The sequence below is a fragment of the Hylaeus volcanicus genome, chromosome 4 (assembly GCF_026283585.1).
Source record: "Hylaeus volcanicus isolate JK05 chromosome 4, UHH_iyHylVolc1.0_haploid, whole genome shotgun sequence".
Taxonomy (NCBI): domain Eukaryota; kingdom Metazoa; phylum Arthropoda; class Insecta; order Hymenoptera; family Colletidae; genus Hylaeus; species Hylaeus volcanicus.
In genome coordinates, this window is record NC_071979.1 from 17,370,916 (window position 1) to 17,397,406 (window position 26,491).

Genomic DNA, 26,491 nt, shown 5'->3' on the forward strand with positions numbered 1-26,491 from the left:
CGGCGCCGAGCATTCCGACGACGGCAGACAACGCGGCACGATCAAGCCGAGGTAATCGTTGTGCTACGATCTCATTGCGTCGCATCCCATTTCAGCGTGTAGAACCGCGACTACGACCCCAGGCGTCCAAAAACCAGCCATGGGTGTGATGAAAACCGCGTCAGAGAGCATCCTGGAGGAAACCGTGGTCCCCAGCGAGGAGGCCAACTACTCCGTACCGGGTCACGCCGGTAAGTTTTCGTGTATCTCTTAAAGTGTTCCTGTCGACCCTTTGAAACGTGTCCTCTCGTGCACCGCGATAGCTATATCGGAATTGGCCAACATTGTGTCTAAATTAAACCGACAATTTAAATTAAGTAAAAATACAAGACTGTCATTAAAAAAAAAGGAGGAAGATCAATGGTCCTCGACAACTGATTCCTAATTTCTCGATTCAACGATTAAACTTTTCGGTTGATCAACCAAAGCATGTCTTTCTACAATCGAAATTCCAAATCTATCTACCAACTATAAACCGTTGTTTATCTTGGCGTGGAGAGTATTGCCCCATCTCTGATAGCGACCCGGGCCGAGTCGCATTCTAATGCAACCATCGTGACGTTGGGAAGAGCTTGTGCTTAATCGCGAAGAGAATTTAAAGGCGATGTGGCGAGCCGCCCACACGAGCCACTGCTAACAGGTGTTCGAAGATACAGATATACCGGCGACCGCGCTTCCGCCTATATACGTTGCGCTCGCGGCGTATCAAGCGGCGGGCGACTTTGCTCTCGGAATTATTCAGGATTGCACTTTCGATCCTTGCTGTGGTGCTTGCTCTGCGGCCACGACAGTGGGGATTAAGGCTGTCGATTAATAGCTTGCGGTCTTGGGGGGATCGCAATTGGAATCGAGAGGTATCGTTTGACACCTGGACCCCGATAGGGCTCCTAAGGCAGGACGTTAATCCTGAGTGGCCGAGTGAGTGAATTTATTTTCAACCGCGAGCGGATATCGATGCGTTCGATTCGAAATTAATCGAGTTACGAGATGGCGGGCGACGCAAATGTTTACCTTCTGCGTAGAGGGGAACTTTAAGTTGCTGATCGTTACATAGACGTGCATCGTGGACACCTCGAGTATTCGAAATGATCGTTAGGGTTGATAGGTTGTCTTTCTTGATTTATGATTGGTTTTATTGGTAGTCTAGGTTGCTGTTATATCAGTGTTATGTTCGTTGCCATGCGTCGTATCTGTGACTCGGTGTTAACGATAACTAAGCTGCGAATGTTAATTCATTTGACAAGTGTAAATGTAAAGGTAAACATGAGGATGTACGCAAATGCAAAAATATGTAAAATATGTTTTATGAGGTAAGAGATAGTATTCAAAATGTATGTAAAAATTTGAGTTTGTATAAACATTCACAGTTTACTCCTGCATCGCAAAAGCAACGTACATACGCGATGGTTTTCAATTTTATTTTTATACGAACAAGTGAGAGGATAATTACAATAATCACTTGAAATGGGTTAATGTCAAATATCATGAACGATTTGAAAGTTTTGTGAAAAACATTTTTGCCCTCGTGTGAGCAGCGATTTGTCGCGCCATAATTTCAAAGCGGTGCATCGAAAGCAAAACCGTGTGGGCGTTGCGTTTAATCTGAAAGCGACACGCATCGACTCTATTTATATTTACGAAGAATCGATACCGGCCGATACAAAGTTTTTAAAGGAGCAATCCCCCTTACACCGCGGTTCAAGCAGAGAGAAGAAAAGCAACTTGCGAGCGAAACGTGGCTCGCATTTCATCGGATCGCATTTCCATGTTTAGAGACTTTGAGAAATGGTTTTTCCAAACTCCTGGCTCTCTTTTATTGAATATTTATTCAAAGTGCCTATGATCCATGATTCATTGATCATCCTCGGTGAAACGGAATATTTGGTGTTATCAAAAATGAATTTAAATAACGACAGCCTTCGATGGAATTTTGTAAAATACAATTTTAGAAAGAGAATTATAATGGTCTTCGTCTATTAACCTTGATGTTTCATCAAGTATCACAAAACAATATTTTATCGACTATCTCTTGCTGTCCCTGGGTACCAATCGATAAATGTACGAGGGCTGTCCTAATTAGGCTCATTGCGGCAAGAAGCATTCGTTTGTTTAAAATAGAACAAATTGTAAATATGCAATTTTCGTCATCAAAATCAGAGCGTAATTCCGATGAAATGTGTCCTAACTAGGAGATCCTTTTTCATAGCTGGTTTGCCAATGTAACTCAATATCTCGTTTGTTTTCAACGGAAACATGAAAAAGGTAAACGGAGATGTTGGTGCTTTCGGCGAAAGGAGCAAACCGACGTCATATTAAAGACGCGGAACAATGTGGTACAATCGTCCTTGGCCTCGTAAGAGCGCCTACGGCTCGATAAGGAACTCATAGTCTTCTGGAAACAGCGAATTTTAAGCGCTCGCTTTCACACGGAAATATTAACGTGGGACGGTGCTGATAATCAATGGTAGACACACCAGCCTTTGATCCGCTTAAAGCTTGATACCACTCCAAGTAATTTAACGTGAAAATATTCCCTTTTTATACGAAACTAGGTAAAGGGCTATTTCCTTTTTTAAATCGAATTTTCACAAAATTAATAGTGACGTTGATTCCCATTACGGTCATTAACAACGTAACACTTCGCGAATATTTCATGTTTTATGTTTGTACTCCAGAAATCACTCATCAAGTGTAATCCATCATTCTAGATCGCGTAGCTCTGATGACCGTGATTACGAATGTCAGGTGAACAATGCGATTTGCAAATTAATTTCATTCGGTCCGTGATAGATTGGCGCCTCGAGTGTTCCTGGTTTCTCCATTTTGATAATTAACTGTGCCAAATTGAAATACTTTCATTCCAATACTATTAAATCATTTTTCCTGTAAGTACTCTTTTTTTTAATATTGGATGTAGAGAGGATCGAAGTAGGCTAATTTTTTCGTCATATCGCTCGCTGTCGCGTTCATTCATGCACAAATCTGTAATTGGTGACCCGCTGCGGCGTCGCTCGACCAGATCAGGTGAACCAATTCGACTAAATTGACCCTTTGACGTGGACATTTACGACGAAGTTATTTTGGAACCAAAGCAGCTTTAGCAGCTTCCGCTGCGCGAGCACGGAACGGTCAAGGACTATAATCATTCGATTCGGAAGCCCTTTATGCAAGCTCATCCAGTGCACCTGGAAATGAGAGTCCTGTGGAGAACTATGCGTCTCCACATCTAAGAGATTCGATTAACGAAGACGATTATTTCTCGCCTTGATATTGCCAGCCTAATGGGCGCTGAGACTTTCAAATATGCGCTCTCTGCGATGCATACGAAATTAAAACGGAAAATTTAATACATCTTCGTGCTCAACGTATTGTATATTTTAATCATCTTACATACATTCAGTCCCATAAGTATTCGTACCCCTTATGTTCATTCAAGAAATTTGTCTAAATTGAATGACAGGTGTGATGTTTCCAAACTAATTTTTTATTATACATATTTACATGAATACATTTTACACATGTATATATTTATAATGAAACATTTATTTTAAAACATCAAACCTATTACTTAATTTAGACTTTCTTCAATAGATATAGAGGGTATGAATACTTATGGGATTGACAGTATGTACTTTAAAATTTAATTCAACCCTTTGTAATATTAAATATTATATTATATTTTATATAATATTATATTAAAAAACAAAATTCTGAAGCCTCTTTTAAAAAATCCTTTATGTTTGCACTAGTGTCAACGCTTCAAGAAAGCTATAAGAATTTATAATAAACTCTAATAATACTAAGAAAAACACATTTACAAAATTAGACTATTTAACGTAGTATGATTCCTGTTCGCACATTTTGCAACGAGATGGCGCAGAGTGTAAAGGGTTAAAATTAATTGAAATATTAAATGCACGAAGCATTCCGTGAGAAAGTATCTCTTATTTATACTTCATCGAAAATTTCAGGTAGTCTTCGTTAAACTCGAAGAGAACCAAATTGCAAGAGTCTAGGTATACTTTGATTTAAATTCTCGAAATTATCATATTCGGACCACTAAGCTCCCACAAAAATGGAATCCAAAGCCTTCGCCTTGCGTTAGCAGAAACATCATTATTCCAACGGTGTACGTTTCTGTCCACTATAGCCCTCTCAAGGAGGCTAGGTATTTCTAGCTCAACCTAGAGAACGCTCGTCTGGGGCGTTAGCATGTGCATTAATATTTAAAGCGTGTAGAAATGCTACCGTAGCTGCAAGTCACGAACTCATTATCGAAATCTTGTCTCGTAGCGATCTAACAGACCAACGGCGTGCGAGACATTAGCATGCTTGGATCATTCGGTTACAGGAATTCTGGAGCCCTCGTTGGCTAAATATTGTCGTTGTTACGGAGACAGGCAGACTAATTAATAGCCTAATCTGCCGGCGTAAACTTCATCAAGCGTTCCCCTTGCCAGAACCACGTTTAACGTAAAGTAGAGATAGGGAGGCTTTCAAAGTTCCACTAATTATATTTATTCCGAGCGTTTGCTCGTGCTTGGGTCTACATTCAAAAAATAAAAAGGTTACAACTACTTTTGGAAACCAACTATAAATTTTTCATTTATCAATATTATAAAAAATACTACAATTTTATACATCAAGTATCTGAGAACAAAAAATCATGTAACCATAATGCTTTCACATAACTAACGTTGGGTAATATACCCTACAGCTGGTTCTGGCAGTAGTCCTCTGTTTCAACAGACTCGGTTTCACCCTCCCTCTCGTACGATATCGTGTCGTCGTAGGCGAAGCATGGGGTGAAGCAAGGGGTGACTTTTCTACTCCCGCAAACATCCACCCCGCTGCTGGCCGACGTTTCGTCCTCGCCGTGTTGCTCGCCCTGTTGTTTCAACAGCTCCATTATTTTGTCGTCCAGCTCCTCCGGCGGTAGAACCTCTCCTTGGAACTTTTCAATCACGTCCAGGACAGACTGCATCGTTTTTGTGAAATCGGGCTCGAACATCTTCCCCTCTGGATTTTCCTTGAACAAGTACTCGGCCTGCAACAACGGGATGCCGGAATGAATAGGAGACGATGGCTTTCAAAAGTACGTTGCAACAATTCTCTGTAATTTCACTTCCACGATTATCGTTACGAGCTTGAAGAATAGATGCAGCGGGTAGTTACAAAGATTGCATGTAACAAGGGAACATGGCGAACTGTCAGATGCCAATTTCGATGAAACTTTGCGTGAATGCTCGTTGACACGACCTACGAACTGATCCCTATTTCGTTGCTGCTATTCAACTTTAAAGAATGAATATATCATAGATAATCATTTTAATCGTATCTAATTTCTTTTATTATATTTACTAATTCCGAGAGACATTGAAAAATGTTTTTGCTAAAAATTGTCACAATGACTTGTAATTTAATAGACAAAGTGAAGAGACGAGATCCTTTTTAATTCAACTTTCGAAAAGGAATTGTTCGAATAAAAATTGCGACTATTATGAAATGAGATTAAATTTTCCATTGAACGTATGAAAGCTTGTTTGAGCAACCGTCAGGGCAAACTTTAAGAAATCGCGAGAGTCTTTCTGTTCATCCATTGTTTGAATAAAATTGTCTCCATCTACGATTCTCGGCCATTTCGCTTTATTCTGAGAAGCGTTCGATTCAGACGTTAGAGTATGCAACAAGGGTACGTGACAAACGAAGCTCGTAACGGAATATCATTCGATATTCTTTCCATGAGCGTGATGCATCATCGCACGCACAATGCGATGCATGCGTTTGCTGGTCCACTTAAAAATGGGTCGTGCAACGATTCACGAGTTTCCGGCCCAGTTTTGCCTTCTAATCTCGCCTATGTTACATTGTTTTCCCTCTTCAATACACCCCATCGTTGGAGCGTTCTTTCAGTGCTCTTGGATCGGAGTCGAACGATCGAAAAAATGATGACGAGGCTGATTCATTATACAAACGTTTGTAGTCAGTGAAAATACTTCTGCGGAGTGACTCTAAAAAGTATTTGGGAACAAATTTTAGGTGATGTCCCTCAGTTTAAAATAAAAGAATCAATGAAAAACTTTAATTCCAATTTGTTTAAAACACGGTTGCCTCACAAAGAGAGTACTTTTTATGTTCCATTCAATATTTTTCAATTCACCTCCTCTTGGTGAAGAATACAATGACTATGTCAATTATGTATTTGTTTACAACATTTAAACCCGATTACAAACATTACTCTATGCGTTGCCTATTCACGCCCTAACACAAAGCGTTTTGAAGTTTCATTTACATTCTACCAGTCTCCTTGAATGAACGGTTTGGAACAATCTACACAATTACGTGTACGTGTTGTACGTTACCGTATTGTGCATTGAAATATCAGGAGTGAGGTATTATTCGAAACTCTTTTCGTGTTTACACGATGACCAAGCACATTCTGTTATTGTGAGCCTCACCCATCATTTAGTCGGCCATTCGAAGGGAATCAAGAGCAGAAACACGCTTCAGCGAGTGTGTGCTCGAATCGTGTGGGGGTAGGATGTGGGCTGAAGGGTCATTTCAGAATCCCTTTTTGAGTGGTATCGACTGCTCGTTTTTCTTTGCAGAAAAATGAAGCTTTATCGAGTATCCGACATTGATACAGAGATCAAACACCGGGAATCATAACAAATTGATGAAAGAGATAATAATATTGCAAAGGGATAGGTATTTTACAACGAAAAAGAATTTCCTTTTCCACGTCCCGTTTTCCAATTAAAAGAGATGGTTTTTATTTCGGACCATTTGTATCTGTAAGTAAATACAAAAGATCTTCCAGAGATATGTAAGTTTGCACCGACCAATTATTTGCAAACTGCTTGATAACGCGTCGTTTACCAACTGTGAAAAGTAGAGGTAAATACAACGAGACTATTCTTTCTTACTTTTCGCACAGAACTCGACCTTGGTAGAACAAGAATTTTCTTCAGATATCTAGAGTATCTCAAAGATAGTAAACGCCACGGATGCTCCCTCAGGCTGACAAGCACAATGCTTCCGGCTCAGTCTTAAGGAGGTATCGAAACCTGTTTCAGTGGAGTAACAGTTGCACTAGTGCAACGGTGAATTCTAATTACATAAACGTAAACGTGGAACGCGGTCCATTTAGCCTCAAAGGCTGTAGAATAATCGCCAATCCTTATGTAACGCCCGAGCGTGAAACAGAGAAACAATTGAAACAAAGCTCCAATTTCAGTGAAACGTGACCATAGAATATCGACAAAAAGTAATGTTCCAATATGATTGTCGCTACGTCTGACTTTCGGTCAATAATTTTTTTCTCAGTTTTCAGCTGACTCTCGCTGGATAGTTTCACCATTGTGATCGCGATAGTGTTCCTGAAATTCCTGTTGTGCCTGTTTATCCTCCCATAATGTGGATCTCAACTAGACGGAAATTTCGTGCGTCGTATTGTCTACAAAATCGCGTGCATACATAGGATCGTTTATAGATATTCGAGCTATTCTTCTTCAAAATAAAGATCCATTTGAATACATTGAAATTAATTTTCGAACAATGAAGTGATGATGCATTTCATGTCGTATATTTTACACTTCGATGATTTGTGTGTTGACCTGCTTGTGTTATTGTAGCACGTTCAAAAATAACTTGTAAATTCTGAGCCTTCTGTGGATGAATAAATCTATTATGTCCTTTACTAGATTTTTCGTAAATAATTATACACTGATATTGTTTCGTGCATTCTGAGACTAAATTCTCTATTCTAATGTGATCAACAAACTTATATTTATTACATTTACCGCGTCTATCTTGAATAAAGTTTATCTTGTTTACACGAGCATCTAGCTGAAAGCGCATGAAAATCGTGGCAAATTGAATCTTCATGGCCTGTTCTGGGCTTCACTCACTAAGACTGTTATCAAGCACTTTATTCGCACAACTTATTCAGGAGACTGAGGAAAAGTGGCTTCGCGAAGCGCAGCGATCGTGACTTCGCCAACGGGTCTCCTCTTGGTGAACTTCGCTCGTTCTCACAGTCTCGCGAAAGTCCAAAACAGCGATGGAGTTTCATCGCTTTACTTTCCACGGTTTTCATTTATCTGCCGTACAATTATGCGAGTTGTTCAAATATTCAGACGACGTGAAAGTTCTACCCACAGCTAAACTCATAACTGGTAATCGATTGGTAGAGTACTTTGCGTTCAAAATAGAAGGGGAATAAAACCTCGTTTATCAGGATTAGAAGTTATACTTGTTTTGAATGGAGTAAGACAATTAAAAGAAGCCAAGTTTTATCTGAACAGTCTTGTTCTTCTCTTTCTGTTCTGTAATTAAAATCTCCCTCACAGTTTCTAGACATTCATAATACGTCTGCAATAATTCTTGATTTATCGGTAAATCCACGTAATTGATTGCTGCATGAATTTCGTTTCTAGCAGAACTAAGAAGTAAAATATAAATTGTAGGGGATTACCCGACAGCAGGATTAACGGGGGTTTACTGTAAATGCGAGCCAACGTTCCCTACAGATGTTCTCGATCTCTCTAGAAAATACAAAATGCCGTATTCGCTGGTATATTGGAAAACTCGCAAACCAAACAGAAGAAGGTTGTATCTCTCGTAGTTTAGATATCTGGACATCGCCTCTCGATTTCCTCATACGTGCATGACGTAACAAGTATCTGGGTTATGTTTGAAAGCTGCCTTTGGCTATACTTCACTTTTAGACAATTATGTAATTACTTTGGCGTGACATGTACACTTTCTTTTAATTTGCGTAACAAAGACGTTGAACAAACATTTTGGACGCTGTTCACGTGAAACGTGCTAGACGTTCCATACAAATCTTGAGGTATTATGTGCAAAATGGGCCTTATTTCCATACACCTGAATGCTGTAGAATCTTTCATAAAGAAATAATACTTTTCACAAGTCTTCTGTTTTTTCAGTTACAAGAATACGCGAACGACACAAATGAATCTGTAAGGGATCTTCCTCGATAAAATTCCACTAAATTTTATTCATATTCAATTACCAATTTACCACGCACGACTTCCTACCACCAAGAGCTTAAATTTAAGACCTCTTAGCGACCTACGAGACATTCTAACCAACAAGAAATGAACGGATAGTACATATGGCTGGAACATAATATTTTCGACACGACAGAACAAATCCCGACACGTCGAGTAAACTATAATATATATGCCCAGAATGTAATATCGCGCGTGCACCGCGTCGATTTTCCGCGATAACCGCGACTGTATTGCGAACACCGCTTTTACAGACACCTGCGACGAGAACGCGAAAACACTCGTCGCTGTTACATTTACGAGCACGATTGTAAATGTAACAGCGAGACTTTCACCGTTACGAGCACGGGTGCGAACGATGATATCGTAAAATTCCGTGCAACAAAGCGTACGTTGAACTGTATTCCATCGACCAGACAATATCTATACCATGAATCACGTAGACCAAATTTTCATTTCTTTTTTTCGATCTTTCCCATTTGACTGCAAAGGAAATCTGTTGCATCTTAAAACAGAGATATCTGGATTATGTAAATTAATTTTTTCTGAGACTGTTAAAAGAAAATTGAAAAAAAGTAATTTCATTTCATTTAAAAATAGTTTCATTTTTCATCCTGTTGGACATCTTAAACACAGTGTATATTATTATTGGTATCTTCAAAAAAAATTTTAAATGCTTTGTAAACATTATAGGTTGAGGCTAGAGTTTTTAAATGATGGACTTAAGTCACGTTCATAATAAATAGCTGACGTATCGGCGAATATCGAGGTGGCATCGTTTTATTGGGAAGAGGTTTAGAAGTTTCACGGGCACAGAATCGACAAGCGGTGGTGTGTATCGGGTGTGCTCCAGAGTGGAACACTCCAGCAGTCGTTACACACTGTAGAAAACGAAATCTTCAATCTTGTTTGCGTTTATGCCCTCGTCGAACGCGAACTCCTTGGAAGAAAAATATGGAAAATATTTTCCAGCAAACGTCGAGACCCAGTAAGACTAGGAACGTATTAACAAGTTTTCTTTGGAAGGAGAGGACGTGCTTTTTTTCTGTTTTTCACTAATAAGTAGAGTTCTTAGACCTCCTAGTGTTATTTATACTCAGGTCAGACTTGATCTAGAGCAGCACATAATGTGTTAGATATTTCAAGAGCTCCTCGACATTCTTCAAACGTAATTTCATCTACACGGAGTCTTCAATTTTGCCATTTTTAAGGGTAAGAGTTCTCGAGATCCCCAGTGAGTTCAATATTGAAAAATCGACTGTTCCTTAGAACGAAGTTTCTCAGTTGTTCGTGACTCGTGGTCCATTTCTAAGTTTCATTTCTCTCCTACCATTCCCCCTTCCTCGACACAAGTTATAGCCACTGCTACGTGGTAAAAATAATAACGTAAGTGATAGAACAAGTACGTTCAATCTGTTTTGAAATTAAATAAGGAAAGGGTTCTAGTGTTAAACAAAAATCCACATATTATCATAATTTATCATTCATTACCACATCTTTGACGCAATTCGCGAAGGACTAGCATTATAAGTTTTACGTGCAAAATCGACGAGTATATCGCATAAGCTCGAAAAGGGGGCCCTCGAGCAGCCGTGGCATACAATCGAAAACGAAATCTTCAATCATATTCGCGTTCACGGCGTCGTCAAATGCGAGCTTCTCTGGAGAAAAATACGAAAAATGTTTACCAGGAAGTGTCGAGATCTGCTCATATTACCGAGGCAAACACGTTCGCCATATGAAATTGTTCCGTGAATATTGAAACGCTTCGATCACATGCGGTTCTAGGAATTACAAAGGTGGTGCTTCAATGTTATTAAGCGAAGCTGCTTGGTGGTCGTAAGGAGCTGCGCACAGGATCCAAGAAGACTCATGGAATATTCCATTTATCCATATTAGAGCATGTATGCAAGGAGTAAGTCGTGTAGAATCACACTCTTTTCCTGTTTAGCCGAGCAAACTCGTAGAAAGTCCAACATATTTATCTTAACATTGTTACACTGTCATTCTTTAGGGATTCAGTTTTATTTTCCTCCAATTGACATTACAAAGATAGTCTAAGTTTAGAGTGATGCATTTCATGTCGTATATTTTACACTTCGATGACTTGTGTGCTGACCTGCTTGTGTTATTGTAGCACATTCAAAAATAAATTGTAAATTCTGAGCCTTCTGTGGATGAATAAATCTATTATGTCCTTTACTAGATTTTTCGTTAAAGAGTATACAGTGATATTGTTTCGTGTATTCTGGGACTAAATTCTCTATTCGAATGTGACCAACTTACATTTATTACATTTACCGCGTTTGTCTTGAATAGAGCGCATGATTTATTTTCCTTCAGTCCAATTCAGATTTATTAACCGACTTCGAAAAAGGTGGAGATTACACAATTCGAAATGTATATTTTTTTCCTTCTATTGACATTACAAAGTTATTCTAGGTTTAATCGCGTTTTTCCAGAATGTTTCTGGAGCATCTTGCGTCACGATGGCCTTGATAGGGTCGATCGAAGTTCAAGGTAAAGTTACCGTCAGACGGGGATGAATAAATGGCGAATCGAGACCGACCTTCGATGATCATACTCGTAAAATGTGGAAAGATATACAGGACGTAACGCTCTGTAGAAACGTGTTACTGTGAATTTGTTGGATCGGGTCGGTTAGCCTTCAAATAGGGAATGCTGCGCCGAAGGTTGAACGAATGGGAGCGAGAGACAGTAATTGCTCGATAAAACGAACGCAGTGACGGTAATGTTACCGATGAGCTGGATTGAACTCGAAAAATTAGCGAGAAAGATACGAGACCATCTAGAAAAAATTAAATTCGCCTCAGGAAATGTTGCTCTAAATGATAAGATTGCTACGTGATAGGAATGACGGTTGGTCATAAACGAAGCGACGCTATGTGCAGAGATTATATTTTATTATAAAATAATCTCAATATTATGACTGTAATGTTTACGTTATGAAATTCTATCTCATGCGCTACTCACGTCGCAAAATGTACTGAAACTAAACCACTACTTAATCAAAAAGAAACTACCTAATCCTAAACTAATTGCTTGACATCACAATTTCTTCATCTTTTTCTGTTCAAACTTGAAATCCCACGAGAGCAAAGCCTGAGGCAAATGGACTAGCTAAGTAGGTAGTTCGAGCAAGTTTTTTTTACGCCAGCGCTCATTAGACTAGTTGGAATCGACAATGATTTTCGGATCTTACTACCGAGAAATCTTCTCCGTACGGACCTCCGTTACCAAAACTCTCCAAGACAGGGTCATTTGCTAGCTAAACGTTCTAATATTCGAACGTGACCTTGTAGAATATCTCTTTTGCTATTTCAACGTTCTTCAGTAACGGTTAAAACTAATTTTGATCGACGCAACTCAGCGTGAAGTAGCAAACTTGGCGCTAACATCAAAGCAGAACTGTTTAGAATATCTTTTATTGAATCGTTTCATGGTAACGGTTAAATCTAAACTTGATTGTCACAATTTAGCGCGAAATAACACACTTGATACTCGCGTCGAAGCAGAACTGTCTAGTCCTAACTGCAAAAACCAGACACGGAACAGTTTATAAATTGGAAAGTACTATAAGATTTGCAGGAATGTATGGCACGGTGAAAGCTGTCTCTGCAGGCATTAAAAACGTCTTTATCAAGAATCTGTGAAGCGCTGAGGCCATTATAAAAAACAGGTTACATAGGTGTAGACAGTCTATGATAAAAAAAAAGTTGAAATCAATATTAAGTATATTCTTCACTTATTTTTTTTTTACATGGTTTTATTTTTCGTCGCATCTACTGCTTGGTAATTAGCGACCGATTTAATTAGATTTCTCTTTGATTAGTGGTACTGTATAATATTTTAGAGTTTAGTGTCCTTGAGATAGTTGATGGGTGTTCTTCACTTATTATATTGACAAGTGTAGACAATTTTATCCAGGATCTCAGATGACTCGAAGAGGACAGTCAACGTGATGCAACATCGAGTTCCACTCCAATTTTCCGCCAATGTCTCGCGAATTGATAATTGGCCTCTCGATTTTCGAGCACTATCCGAGGCATTGGCGGATAGAGCTACGATAAAACGATTTCAACTACGGATTGATCGCGTGGAATGGATCACCTTTTAACCAGAAAACGTTAAGTCGAAGGTCGAGCCGCGAATGGAAGCATGAAACGCCAATTGCTCGAAACCCGTCGGGGCTACGTCGAGGGGTAATGGGAATTTACTTCCCGTCGATATTGCGCTCCTCTTTTTCTTCGGCTGTTCGCGACGGCAGTTTGTCTTACATAAAAGCGGTGATCGATACCGCACCGGTGCAAACATCATTCAAGTGTAGCTAGCCGTTAGGCATCCTCGATCCCGTCCAAGGTTTTCAAAATTACCTTGAACATGAACGGGATCGAGACATCGACGGAGAGGTTCAACGCGGTCGGCTGACAGTTAATCCTGGACTTCGTCACGCTCCCATTACTATCACGGTTCGATGTCCCGAAGCGGATCGTCATCTAATCGAGGGAACGAGACCTATCGACGCTGGCGGAAAGGAAATTGTCGCTGCGCTGAGAAGAGAGTGTTTCATGTATATGAGATTCAGGTGGACTTGGGGGTGGAAAACTCGTGGCACTGGAAGGGTTGGATTGGAACCCTCAAGTTGGAAGCGAGGAAGGACTTTATAATTATACATGTAGGATCATGGGATCTAAATAGATCGACGAATAACACTTTATTTAACCCTTTGCACTTCAAGCAATTTGGCTATATGCAGGTAACCAACTCCAACACCATTTTTCTTAGATTTCTGAATTATGGAATGGCTACGGAAAACTCCTTGCAGTTTGTTAAATTATACGACTTTTTTTAGAATTTTACATTTTCATTAACCAAACATAATCATACACAATTACTAATAGTTTAATGGAAATATTGTCCTTTATTTGATTATTTATATGAAGTTGTTTGAAACAAATAATGGACAACTAACGTATTTGTTAACGCTGTAGCTTAAGAATATTGATCTTATAACTAATTGAATTTAGACTACCCATCGCTTATTAAAATTTAATGGTAAATTGTGGGCAATGACATTGGCTGTAGGAGTAGAACGTTTTCAAGTTCCTGCGCAGTACGTACAGGTGGCCTTAGGAGTGCAAAGGGTTAACCCATTCACTGCGGAAACAAGAGAGGATAATTTGTTTAGAGATGCAGCCATTATGAATGGTTAAACAGAAATTATTTTACATACAGGAACCTTGCTTCTGCGATAATTGAGATTCTGCCAAAAAAATAACTCCGAAAGTTAATAAGAATTTTGTGTTTCCCTTAATAGAATATTTCGGCCATTCGGGGTTTCCACCAGTGGAAATTCAATACCCCTTCTTGAGCAAGCAGCATCTCAGATTACAGCGCGGATCTACATATACTATACCTAAAAAGTATCGGCTTGAATCCCAACCCTCTGGTGGTTAGTTTCCGTATACACAAGGAAGAACAGTAGATCGTTACTGAGTTGCCTTAAGGGCTCTTTCTAGTTTAGAACCCTAAAATTGTTGTGGTATTTTGGAATTTGTTTTCCGAAAACTATTACAGATCTTATAAAAAAAAAAAGGAAAGGATAATACATAAAGAAAATAATTGAATTTCTAAATTTTGAGTTCAAACTTAGAATCAGCAATCTTAAAACCCCTTTCAGCGTCCAATCATGCAATCGCGTGAAGTTCAACGACTTTCAGGTAGATTAGTATCGAATGGAAATCAGAAAAGGCAATTTGTCGAAAAAGCTTTTTACGTGTCCGAGTTTAATCGCCGTCCTGGCACACGGTGATTCCGATTGTCGCTCAAAGTTTCGCTCCAGCGCTTGAAAATGAATAAATTCGTTAGAATTCGCTGTTCAGCTTTTATTTGATTTCATTGTGATGTACTCGAATTGAAAGATAATTATATGTGTCAAGGCCAAACCTGGTCTGCGACGTTTTTCATAAATTTTTGATGATGAAAAAGATAAGTGAGGATCGAAAACGTTAACGCGAATCAGTTTTGAAAATACTATTAAGCGTTCATGATTTAAACGCTTTTAACCAAAAGTTCACTGAATTACTCTTTCGATGGCCATACAGTAACATTAACGAGATCCAGCTGTGCCTACTTGTTTGCATTTCGACGTGAATAAATTTACGTGGATTAATTTGAACGTTTGAAGCTATAATACTTAACCATGTGAAAAGACATTTTCAATGCTGAAATTCGTAACTCCTCTTTACAAATCAGTCATATCCGGTTAGCGTTTCAAATCAATTTTAATGATGGGACATACAAGCTTTGAATTTCAATGAAGAGAATTTATGTTTTATGGAGAGAATGTTGTATTCGCTAATTTTACCAAAACTCTACATATATGGTATTATATCCTCTACGTAGTTCTATCATTCAATCTATCTATCACTTAATAAATTCACACCAGATGTTTTATATTATCATTATTTGCTTGCGCTATTCGTCAATTAAGTCACCGACAACAATGCAGTGCATAAGTATGGACAGGAATAAGTTATGATAAATTAATCGAACGTCCCGTTCATGATGGGAGATTAGCAGTTCAATCTTGCGTAAATTTCTTGAATGATAGCTTCAATGGCTTATTGCAGAAAGTCTCACCAGGTGTTGCACGTCACACGTGGTCAATGCATGACGGTGCATTTCCTCATTTCACCCAAGTAGATAAGGAATTCTTGATAAAAAAATTCCCTAACGATTCTTAAAGGATTAGGTTATGCAAGGCTATTCATTGCCGGTGTTGAAATATTTGATGAATGTTCGCATCAAGGCTGCCAAGAATTCCGATAAATTTTTGAAGTAACAGTTAAAGTAAACATCTCTAGCTAGTAGAACACTGAGGTGTCCAGTAGTTTGTAATTAACTAAAAAATTAATACTGAATACTAAACCTAAATTCACTGTGTTACTTGATAAACCATGAACTCCGTCATACTTTTAATCCCTGGAAAAGTCGAAGGAAATATCGCGCGATAACAAAGGGAAAGAAAGGAGTAAAAGTTTCGCGGGTAATTACCAGCGAGAACATCGTACGCATTCTAAAGGCACTAACAATGGACGTGTAAGAGAGTATTCGTTGGACTTACGAGAAAGTCGATCGGGTCGTCAGGTCTTAAGTTTGCAACTTCGATGAGACCTTGTGTCAACGTGGGCAAGATGTACTTCACGAGGTAGTGTCTCAAAGGCATTCCCATGAGGCTGAGTCTTTCTTCTTCCTCCTCCTTCAGTTTCTCCATCAGACTCGTCTGCGAATACAAAATACTACGGTAGTAACATTTTACTTTATTTTTTCGAAAGAAGGTAAGTCCATTATATTTGGTATTCGAATTTGGACTAGTAACCCATACAATTTTGCGCAGAGTGCATTTTCACTGATTAGTTTCGTGCAGAAAGGATAACCGCTGACGATCAACTGCACCGCTAATATTTTATATTGGTGTTGAACGAGAGGGGAAGAAGGCATGTTTGCGTGGCGAATGATTTATACGGGCTCCCTTCGATTTTCGATATTCATTTATCGAAATAGGAAACCGATGATTGGCATTTTCCGATAGCGGATACGAAAAGGCACTACATAAGCGCTTCTAATGGAACTCCCACTTCTATCCAAGGTATATTACAATTAATACCGTTCAGAACTATTAAGTAACTAATGGAACTAAATAATAGAATGAGATACAATATGTATTTTTAGTAATAATTGGTTGCTGGAAGAATATTAAATTTCACCACCACCAAAAAAAAAAAACGAAAAAAAAAATCAGTGAATCGAAGTGAGATTTGTCGATAAACAACGCAAATATTTTTGTAGAGGAAATACGGACAAAAAGAAGGTTTTACGCGACGGACGCAATTTATCGTGTTATTTTGACGAAAGCAAATAAAAACCAAATTAGAATTACAAATGGCTCCATCCGCTCCAGCCACGGCGGAATCTGAAATACGTTTTTGTGAGATACTTTTTCGCGACTGGGAGCAACTTTTGGAAGCTGAAAGTTTCACGAGTCCGGACCGTAATGTAAATCTACAATTCCGGACATGTGTTTTCGAATAAAACATTGTCAGAAAGGTTCTAGATTTGAACATATGATACTGACATTCAATTTGAAACGCGTCGAGGAAGCAAGAAATTAGAAATAAAACACATCGTTTGTCGTAAAAGTGTCTTGCGATGCGTGGCAATAATTTTGATTTAAGAAATTTCAGAGGGGAACTATAATTTAAACGACGAATAATAAAGCAGTGCTCTCCAAATTGTGAAGTTGACATTCATAAAAACAGACTTTCCAAGTATTTTATTCGCGCAGAGCCCTTCAATTATAACAATTATTTAATGTTAGAATAAAAAAATGAGCATTCATAAAAGAGTTTCAAAAAAACGTTTGGGAGATGCAGATTTAAAGTGGCTTGACATTGTTTATAGGAAGATCAACGTGCGTGTATTATAGCCACTCGAGAAACGGTGACTTCCATTGTTAAAGCAGAACACATCGCCCAATCAGTTGCTAAAAAAGGAGACGGCACATCGAATCGATATAAACGCGGTTCTCTCTTTATCCATTGTACTCAGTTCTTTGTTTTGTCATTTTCATTCGGTCGCATCGAATTGTTCAGCGTTCGCGTTTCCGCGGTGCAACGATTCTCATATCTGCTCGAGCTTTATCGTAATAAAAGGATGTGCGTTTTATAAATACACCGAGCAGAGCAAGACAATGGCTCGCGAGAAGGTTGTGGAGAGGTGATACAATTGGAGCGCAGCTCTCTTTAAACTCAATCCGTTACGTGAACGCGTTGCAAAGTAGCTATTCGTGTTACGACCACGTTCAATTATTTCTTTTTCACTTACTTACTTATTTCGATTATTCAATTTTCACATAAATTTGCTTTCGAAATAGAAGTTTTAATTAAAAAATCTAAAATAGTTTTGAATGTATCGAATATATAAAAAATACGAGTTCCTTATAGAGGATGTTTTCACCCCTCGAACAATTTTCCAGCGCCAATCAAAAAATTCCTGCAAAACCTAGGATTTTTTAGGGTGTAACAAATGCCAAACTTCCCTTGTTAGCTGAACCAGTCCTAAATATCTTCTAAGTTATGTACCCCTTTCCTTCGACTCCCTGTAGGTGCTAGCTTAAAGCGGATAAACGGAACACACACTAATCTTGGTACATTTAACCAATTTGCATGTACCATTAATTCCAAACAATAAACTCTAACCCATTCCTCCATTTTCTGCTCGCGTTCCCTCCTGCGTTCCAAGACCTCTCTCTCCTGTTTCAGCTTTGCGGCGGTTTCCGTTTTTTGCGCTTCCTCCTCGGCGCGCTTTCGCGCATCCCTCGCCTCCTCCGCGGTTAGTCCTGACCAGATAAAAAGCACTGTAGAGATTTGCACGGTTGGGAGACACGGAAAACGTGTCCCAAGGCTGCACGCGTAACTCTGCAGAAACGAAACTGAAAGTTTGATTCGCTTCGGATTATTACTTCACGACGAACAATTGAATTTATGTAGTGGGCCAAAAATTAGGTCAATATAGAAGGTTACTTCTATTAATCCTTTCCACTTGAAGTGTACGCCTTTGAAAATTTGTTGCTCGAGAAAATTTATTTTCTCTGATCTCTACCAAAGTTCTCTGAACTTCCAACGTCCCCTCAGAGGGGACATCTGGGTGCAAAGAATTAAGAAATTACTTCAGTTTTAAAGGAGAGATATATAAATATGAAATTGATACAAGTCATATAAAGTAAATACAAAATTCATATGATAGAGGGTTAACCTTTTGCACTCGAGGGGCGACCTAGAAGCAACAGTCTTTCTTTAGCGATATTGGTTTATAAATAGGTCCCTAAGCTGTAAACTATTACACTTTCAAGTAGTAATAAGATATTTTATTTTCACGATTCTCCAATCGTGGTAGTCTAAATTGTAATGAAACTGTGTGCTCTCTGTAGTGAAACTGTGATCGAGAGCAAAAGATTGATGTGAAATCACAATGTATCGAGGTATCTGTAAGTAACCACGTCTCGTTTAGCACACCATTCTGTGAGCAAGAGTATGAGATGACAAATACGTCTGAAGTTTGCAGAACCCCATGGTATTTTCGTGGCAGGAAAGTTATCTCAATACATGTTTCTTCTGGACGAGAAAAGATTGCCACCCTCTCGACGGAGTGATAAATGACAAATTCGGCAACATTGAAAGTATCTTGTATCTCGTTTCTCACCGTAGTTCCTCGGCGGGCCAAGTCTCTCGAGACACTGATGAATCGAGGGAAACATGTCTGGACAAACGTCGTTCTCCACCGAGATGATCAGCGGGTGAATTTCAATTTCGTCGAAGAACTGCAAAGGTGTGTTCTCGTCGGTGTTTCTGCTCCTGAAATCGAATCGATCCGCGCAAAGTTCCGATTGAGTTCCAGAATTTTGCAAGCTACTTCGAACAGTTTTTGTTTTCACACAGGTAATCATAAATGACGGTGATGTGGAAGTGGTTTCACGTATTTGGTTCACCTTGTATAAAGCAGAGAAGCATATCCTTGCAAACGAGAAACTGCGACGACTAAAACGACGTCTGGGGTTCCGTTTGACGATATCATTATACAAGCGTACACAGTTTTGCGCATTAAGCGAGCTTTTCACGTGTGCCGCTATGTTTTCCGATTGAACCCTTTATTTACTGGCAGGACTTACAAGTCCTGTCAATTTTATGATGATACTGTATTAATTAAACGCTTTGAAACCTATTGCGACTTTCAAATCCGCTTCTATGAAGCTCGTTTTTTTTTAATTGTTGGATGGCAGCAGAAGCTTTTTTTTTGAAAGCTTGCTAGAGACAACTCCATAAGATGATTTTAAAAACTTTTAAGAAATTCAGTAAAAATAAAGGGTTAATAACGTTCGCCGCCATCAATTATTCCGCGATTCGGATATATTTCCCTTTGGGTCGTGACAATTCTTGACGAATCGTAATCATTATTGCGGAACGCGTTTCATGCGGTGTCCTGCGTGACGATTGAATTGAGGTTTGCTCCGACGTGAACATTATTTTTCGTATCTGTGACAATTGTTTGAAAAAGTAATATTTCTTACATTTAGATATTTTCCATTATTTCTTTGTAAGAGTATCGATTAACTAGAGTTATTTATTTTAAACGATTCATGAATATCTGCACTTTCTATCGATATAATGGTACCCACATGTTTTATGAATAAAACGATCGTTTAGCGATTAAAAAGGTCATTCTGCCTGTATATAGAAAATTTACAATCAATCTTTCCGTATGGAAATTTTTAAATTGCCTAGTATTGCTGTACCATTTCAGATAAAAGAGGGAAGCGTTATTTATATCGCCTAGTCATAAAAGAATGTATTTCTCCCTCCATATAAATGAACATTCAACGTTTGTTCTTGTTTTTTGTTTTTCAACATTCGTTTCAATGCTTTTCATCAAAGTCATTCGTGATTAATCTAGTGTCGAGCGATACTCGTGAAACAGATGAAGAAAATAAGACAGAAATAAAAGTAAGTGGAAATAGATAAATGATCTCATATTGGGGAGAAGAACGGATCACTTCGTCAGGAAAAGTCTAGACGGTGCATGTAGCTGCTAGAAGTAATTTTTCGCAGCTGATGATGATCAATCAAAAACTACCCTCGTGTCCTTTAGATGCCCCGATGATACCTGCTATTTATATTGTTCGGATACTATAAAGAATATTAGTAAATCTTACTCGGTAAATAATAATGTACATGAAAATCTAGCGAACAACTCAAGAGGACCATGGTAATAACATTATCAGACTTGTTAATTCGAGTTATATGAAGAACTCGAACTTCGATCTCACGATTCGTTTTTTATTCAATTATCGACTCGCATCCTGCAATAAGATTTTATCATATAACATTTAAACACAAATCGGTTTGACGTAAACATCGAGAAATGGAAATGAATTTTTTGTCGGTGATAAACGAGTCGCATATAAGTTCTTCCTGTTACGTAAGGAATAATTTTACGCGACCCTACAAGCTATTAAACTCTGCAAACTGCTCAATTATGCCGTGGTTTTCCTTAATTAAACTTGTAACGCTAGTTTTTGTAGGATTTTTTTAAACCACGTTACAAACGGGCTTCGAATTCAATTACCGTTTCATTAACACTCTGTTCCGCTCTCAGGGCTCTGAGCGTTTCCACTGAAACTGCAATTAAATGCATTGCAGTTCGTTTCTATCGAAGTAATGTCTGCTATCGATGTCATGAAAAATGGAAGTTCCTGTTCGTAATTTCCCGAAGAGCAATTTGCCCTGGTTGGTCTCAATTATTTCCACACGATCAGTATCAAAGTAAACGAAACGCGATGTACCTGTACTCCTTCAACCGCCGTAACATGTGTTCCTCGGTATAATGAGTACCCTGAATCTCCCTCTCCGGTCGCTGGATTATCCGTTCCTTCAGGAACTCGTCGCTCGCCTCCAATGACACCACCAACTCAGGCATGATCGTGTGACCAACGTCGCCAGCGTCTGTGCCCTCTTCGTCCATGCCTTCGTCTTCCTCTTCGAGTTCGTTCAGATTTTCTCCAGCGAAGAGCGTCGCAGCTTGCTCCAAAGTCTTCGGATATCCGTCGAGAACGTATCCTTGATTTCGACAGTCCTTGGAGCGAAGCCTCCTCAGAAACAATCTTGAACAGAATTATACACGGATCGTGGACCACGGCTCATTGCGAAGTTTCCGATAATAACTCGGAAAAGTTAATTTCCCGAGAAGCAATCCCGTGAATGCGACGTCCGTAAAAGGAATCGATCGCAATTATACGGAAACGCCGGCCTGGTATCCGGTTGCTCGACAACTCCCACGCGCGCGTTCAACTTCACGAAAACGAGGCGGCACGCTCACCGTTGCGAAATGCAATCCTATTAGGTTGAGTAATGAGTTACGATCTTTTTTCAACGGGATGCCGGCGCTGTGTTACGCTTACAGGACTAACGGGTACCTGGTGATCATCAGTCTTCCTTCCTTTAATAATTGTGTACCGTGCTCCCACGTTAAGTTGCCGTTGAATCAAATTCGTCGCTTCTACTTTTGTTATTGGCCACGCGGTTCATAACAAATGCATTGTGCATTACTGTGCTATGTATTAGGTGGAGCGAGCAGTATAGTTCCCTTGCCCCGGTCCCCTTCAGTTTCTTGACTCTCGACAATTTAAATTGGGAGCACAGTACTTATATATGTTTCCTGTAGGTCTGTAGGAGATTTTGTTATTCCTCTATTGAGTGTATGAGGAATAGATAATGCTTGGAAATATCTGTTGGAACGGGTACTAAGTGAGGCTTTTAATATGAATTCGATGAGTCCATCTTCTTGAAAGCTACAATTCTTGCGAGTCGATACGCAACATTCTATAATAAATAACGCTTAGGAAGACACTGACATACTATTGCCTTTTTACTAAAGTTTGAATGAAAAGAATTGCCACTTCAAAAGGCCTCAGACGATCTTTATGTTATAGATTGGAACCCTAGGTTGCCACCATATGCCAATTATCCACGTTTTATTCTCCATTTTCAATATTCATGCTTGGCACCTTTCCTTTACGAGCAACTTCCCTTTGAATCGTAAAGTGTTGCGCGAGTACCTAATTCAGTCGTCCAACATCTTTGGCGAGCAGTCATTTTCCTCTGGAAATTGTCAGAGCGGTCGCACTTTAGCTGCTTAAGTTCTCCCGTCAGTTTCAAAGCGACGCTGATAGCGATTTTAATGCCGCTCCCTCGAAGCGACTTTCGCGACTGTCTGCGCGTCGTTTGAACTTGGTCCGACACAGGTATCGTTTCTCTGTGCCCCAGACCAGTCAAACTCGTCCGAAATAAAAGTAAGAAAAGACGGGAACAAAGGAGACGGAATCTTAAACGAACTGAAAACTTTCACAAAGCTACGACACCCTTTAGTTCTTCTTCCCGAACTCACCTGATTGTACCGCGATGTTTCCAACGAAAGTCTGTTAAAAAAAAAAGTTCCGCTTGTCGCGCGTTTATTTCATATAGAATATAACAGACGACGAGTCGAATCGTCGACCTCCGTGAAATTAACGAAACCGTCGTCCCGTATAATCCTTTCGAGCGTCCTCTATCCTTCTCACCGCATTTTTAATAGAATCGACGAAGCGATTTGTTATTCGGTATTATCAGCCACTCGAGCGGAAACTTATTGCCTTTCCTACCGAGTTTTAGTTCTTTAGAACGGATCGATAGGGTGATTCTGCTTTCACAGATGTGTACCGTGTCTGTTTGCCCAGCTCGCAGCAACGAGCACAGGCTGATTTATCGCAGAACTTCCAAGCGGGAATTTCCGGGGGAAAATTCCTGATACATAAAATCGGTGCAATCGGGTGATAAGATTGTGTTTGGTTTGGAATACATACGAAACGATGATCGATCTTGTCGGGACTATCGATTATTCGCTCTGGATAAAGGCTGACTTATTAGAAGGAAAATCTACGACATAATAAAAATTGTTATTAAGAGTGTGGAAGGACACCAAATATAAAATTTTAACTTCGGGAATTCACCCGTTTGAAAGATACAGATACTTTAAAGGAAGCTGCTCACTCACTGTCATCGTTTGCTTCGAACACGTCACCATATTGTTTTACAAATTTGTTTAAATAGAAAATCGTCTATTATTTTGGACGAGAGACTGCCGCCATAAAAACTAACCCTGACAACTCTGATTAGTCTTTTAGTCTAAACTCTTTAGCCGATCACACTAAACCATCACTCATGATACACACATACGAACATATCTCTCGGGCATTCTTACATTGTTGCTGAATATAGCGAAAAACTGTTGTGACGGATTTATAATTGATAACCTGTATCCTCTAAATGCATAAATTGCCGAAGCTAAAATTGTATATCAGGGGTCCTTTCGTATCCCGCATAATACCCACCAAGTTCCATCTCGTAGCCCGATCACTATTAAACCGCAATGGATAAATCGAGTTTCGACTGGATGAGTGAATCCTGCCTCATCGGCCGCGATAAAAGACGAATGAGGCAGTTAATTGAATGAACGCGGTCTCCTAAATACTGGCTTAATGCCCAATTGATGGGGTGCCTTATTAAATGCTGCTGGCAAATGCGCGATCGATACCAGACACGGGTCAACCATAAGCGCTACAGCGGTCATTTTTTTATGTTAACGCTACAACTATCACGCCAGTTAATTATTGGCAAATTTGAGAATTGAATACTATTTCTCAAACTTTCAACTACAAAGGTGAATAGTGTCGCCTCTTCGCTATCTTATTTAAAAGATGTAGTGTTAGTATTAGGTTGACCATCGGTAGTTCTATCGTTGAGTGTTTAACATTCGAATGACGTCGAGAAAGTTTGAACTAACTTGTTCAGAAGAGCGTCGTCGAGACGCCCTTTGTTCCTCTGCATGTTCTGTTGTATTTCATCTAATAATTCCTGTAGCTCTTCGACGACTGCAGCTTCCTCTTCTTCGAGGTCCTCGTCGTCGTCAACGCGATCACCTCCGCCTGCTTCTTTAACCTCTTCTCCTTCAGCCACGGTCGTTGCATCCTCGATTTCACTTGTCTGTTGGGAGAATTCACTATTTCAATGTCAGATAAATTATCCTCATATAAACGAAATGATTGCTTTGATGTTTCGAAATAAATTTGTAATTATAAATATACGCGTGGGTACAGCTTATTCATATACTTATTTATAATGTAACATTTATTTGGAAATATCAAATTCAATCAATTAAATTTTGACAAATTTCTTCAATAAACAAAGATACTACGAATAATTATAGGACTGACTGTAGTCTGCACAATTCTCCAACGATTGTATCTCGAAAAAGAAGAATACGATTGTCTGGCCAGGTAGAAGTATTTTCCACATGAAATGCAGATACATGTTTTGCCCCAGCATCTATTTGAAAATGATATGTAAATACCTGAAAGGGGCTGCACGAAAGAGGGTTGAAACGTCGTTGTTGTTCTAATAAAAGCACCAAGGTTCCAGCAAAATTTATACGCTCACATAACAACAAGGAAGGAGAATATGCCTTCTCCAAACAATTACGATTGAATTTATCGGAGAGCAATCACAATTGACCCATATAATTTTACGAGCATTGATTTATTATACGAACACGATGCTCCCAAGTGTTTCTCACATCTCTATTACCAAGACTCGCTTTAATACATCGTTCAGAAAAGGATATTAATGTTGCCCTACATAGGGTAACCATTTCGATTAAAATGCTGACTAATTTTTTGCTCGAAGCATCTACTTGATGATACAAATTTTCCTCCATCGTATCTCACACAGATTAACCATTAAACCGGATAATCGAGGTTTTACTTCACAATTTATTGTTCCATAGGCACGGACATGAACTTTAAGAGCTCTTCTACTTTTTTAAGAGCTATAATGGTTTATACAAAAGTATACTTAATTGTTTCGTGTATCATTTGGCAGGATCGCTAAATTAACACTAAACCTACCGGCGTCCACTTGTAACTATTTCTACTGTGATGGGACAAATGACTAGTTGTAAAGACACTTCCTTTATTTAAATACAACAATATTTTACGTGGACCTAAATTGATTAATGCATGAAATAATTATGTATAATTCATATGTTGTACATAAAAACTGTATACAAAAATTTGAAAACGGTCACTTGACCGTTCGTGGTAGGTTTAGCGTTAACGCATCAGTTGATATCTCTACTTCTAAAAATTTCTGTAAATGTTCTTAAAGGAATTTGAACTAACCAGCTTCCGAATCGTGTCCTCGATGAGCGACTTCACGTGAATATAATGTATATCGTAATGCTTAGCGAGGTATTGGGCGACCCTGGTCTTCCCTGACGCTGGAGGTCCCAGAACAATTATTTTCACAGGATGTAAATTCCGTGCTGCTCTATATTCTCTCACGATAGCGTTGATGTTGTCACGGAACGAGCCATCGAAGTGCCACGATATCCTGTCCACTATGTACGCAGGGTCGACGTTCAGGTTCATCGTCATCATATCGTATATCTGTTGCGTGACTTCTGGTAACAAGAAAGCCTCCTCCTGCTCGATTTTCCTCACTTTTCCCGTGGTGAGTGCTCTGCTGATTTGCTGCGAGAAAAAATGAAACAGGTTAACCGTAACGTCGATGATACGTGTCCAAATTGCGAGGATACGTGTCACGACTCTCTCTGAACGTATCGACGTCCTGAAACACCATGTTACAGAATGAGCGACAGATAAATTCTACATCCAAAACGATTAAAACTGTTACACACAGCAATCAACCAAACAGCAGTAATCATCCTAAATAACACGCTGTCGAACA

General features: G+C 39.2%; 2 protein-coding genes across 2 annotated transcripts in view; one reads left to right on the top strand and one right to left on the bottom strand.

Annotated features, from left to right (window-relative positions):
* Window positions 1–26,491, top strand: part of LOC128875098 (synaptotagmin-10-like) — a 49,729-nt gene continuing 23,238 nt past the window's right edge. The window contains exon 1 of the mRNA XM_054120444.1: window positions 1–230. Coding sequence (XP_053976419.1) covers window positions 140–230 — 91 coding nt within the window. The 5' untranslated portion in view covers window positions 1–139. The remainder of the gene's footprint in view (window positions 231–26,491) is intronic.
* LOC128875097 (adenylate kinase 7-like) lies at window positions 4,689–26,486 on the bottom strand. The gene is made up of 8 exons (XM_054120443.1): window positions 26,442–26,486; window positions 25,924–26,274; window positions 24,531–24,730; window positions 21,496–21,813; window positions 19,359–19,510; window positions 18,356–18,495; window positions 16,222–16,380; window positions 4,689–5,086 (listed from the first exon to the last, which is right to left on the bottom strand). Exons 1-8 carry the CDS (start codon window positions 26,466–26,468, stop codon window positions 4,751–4,753), a joined length of 1,683 nt encoding a protein of 560 aa, XP_053976418.1. The 5' UTR covers window positions 26,469–26,486; the 3' UTR covers window positions 4,689–4,750.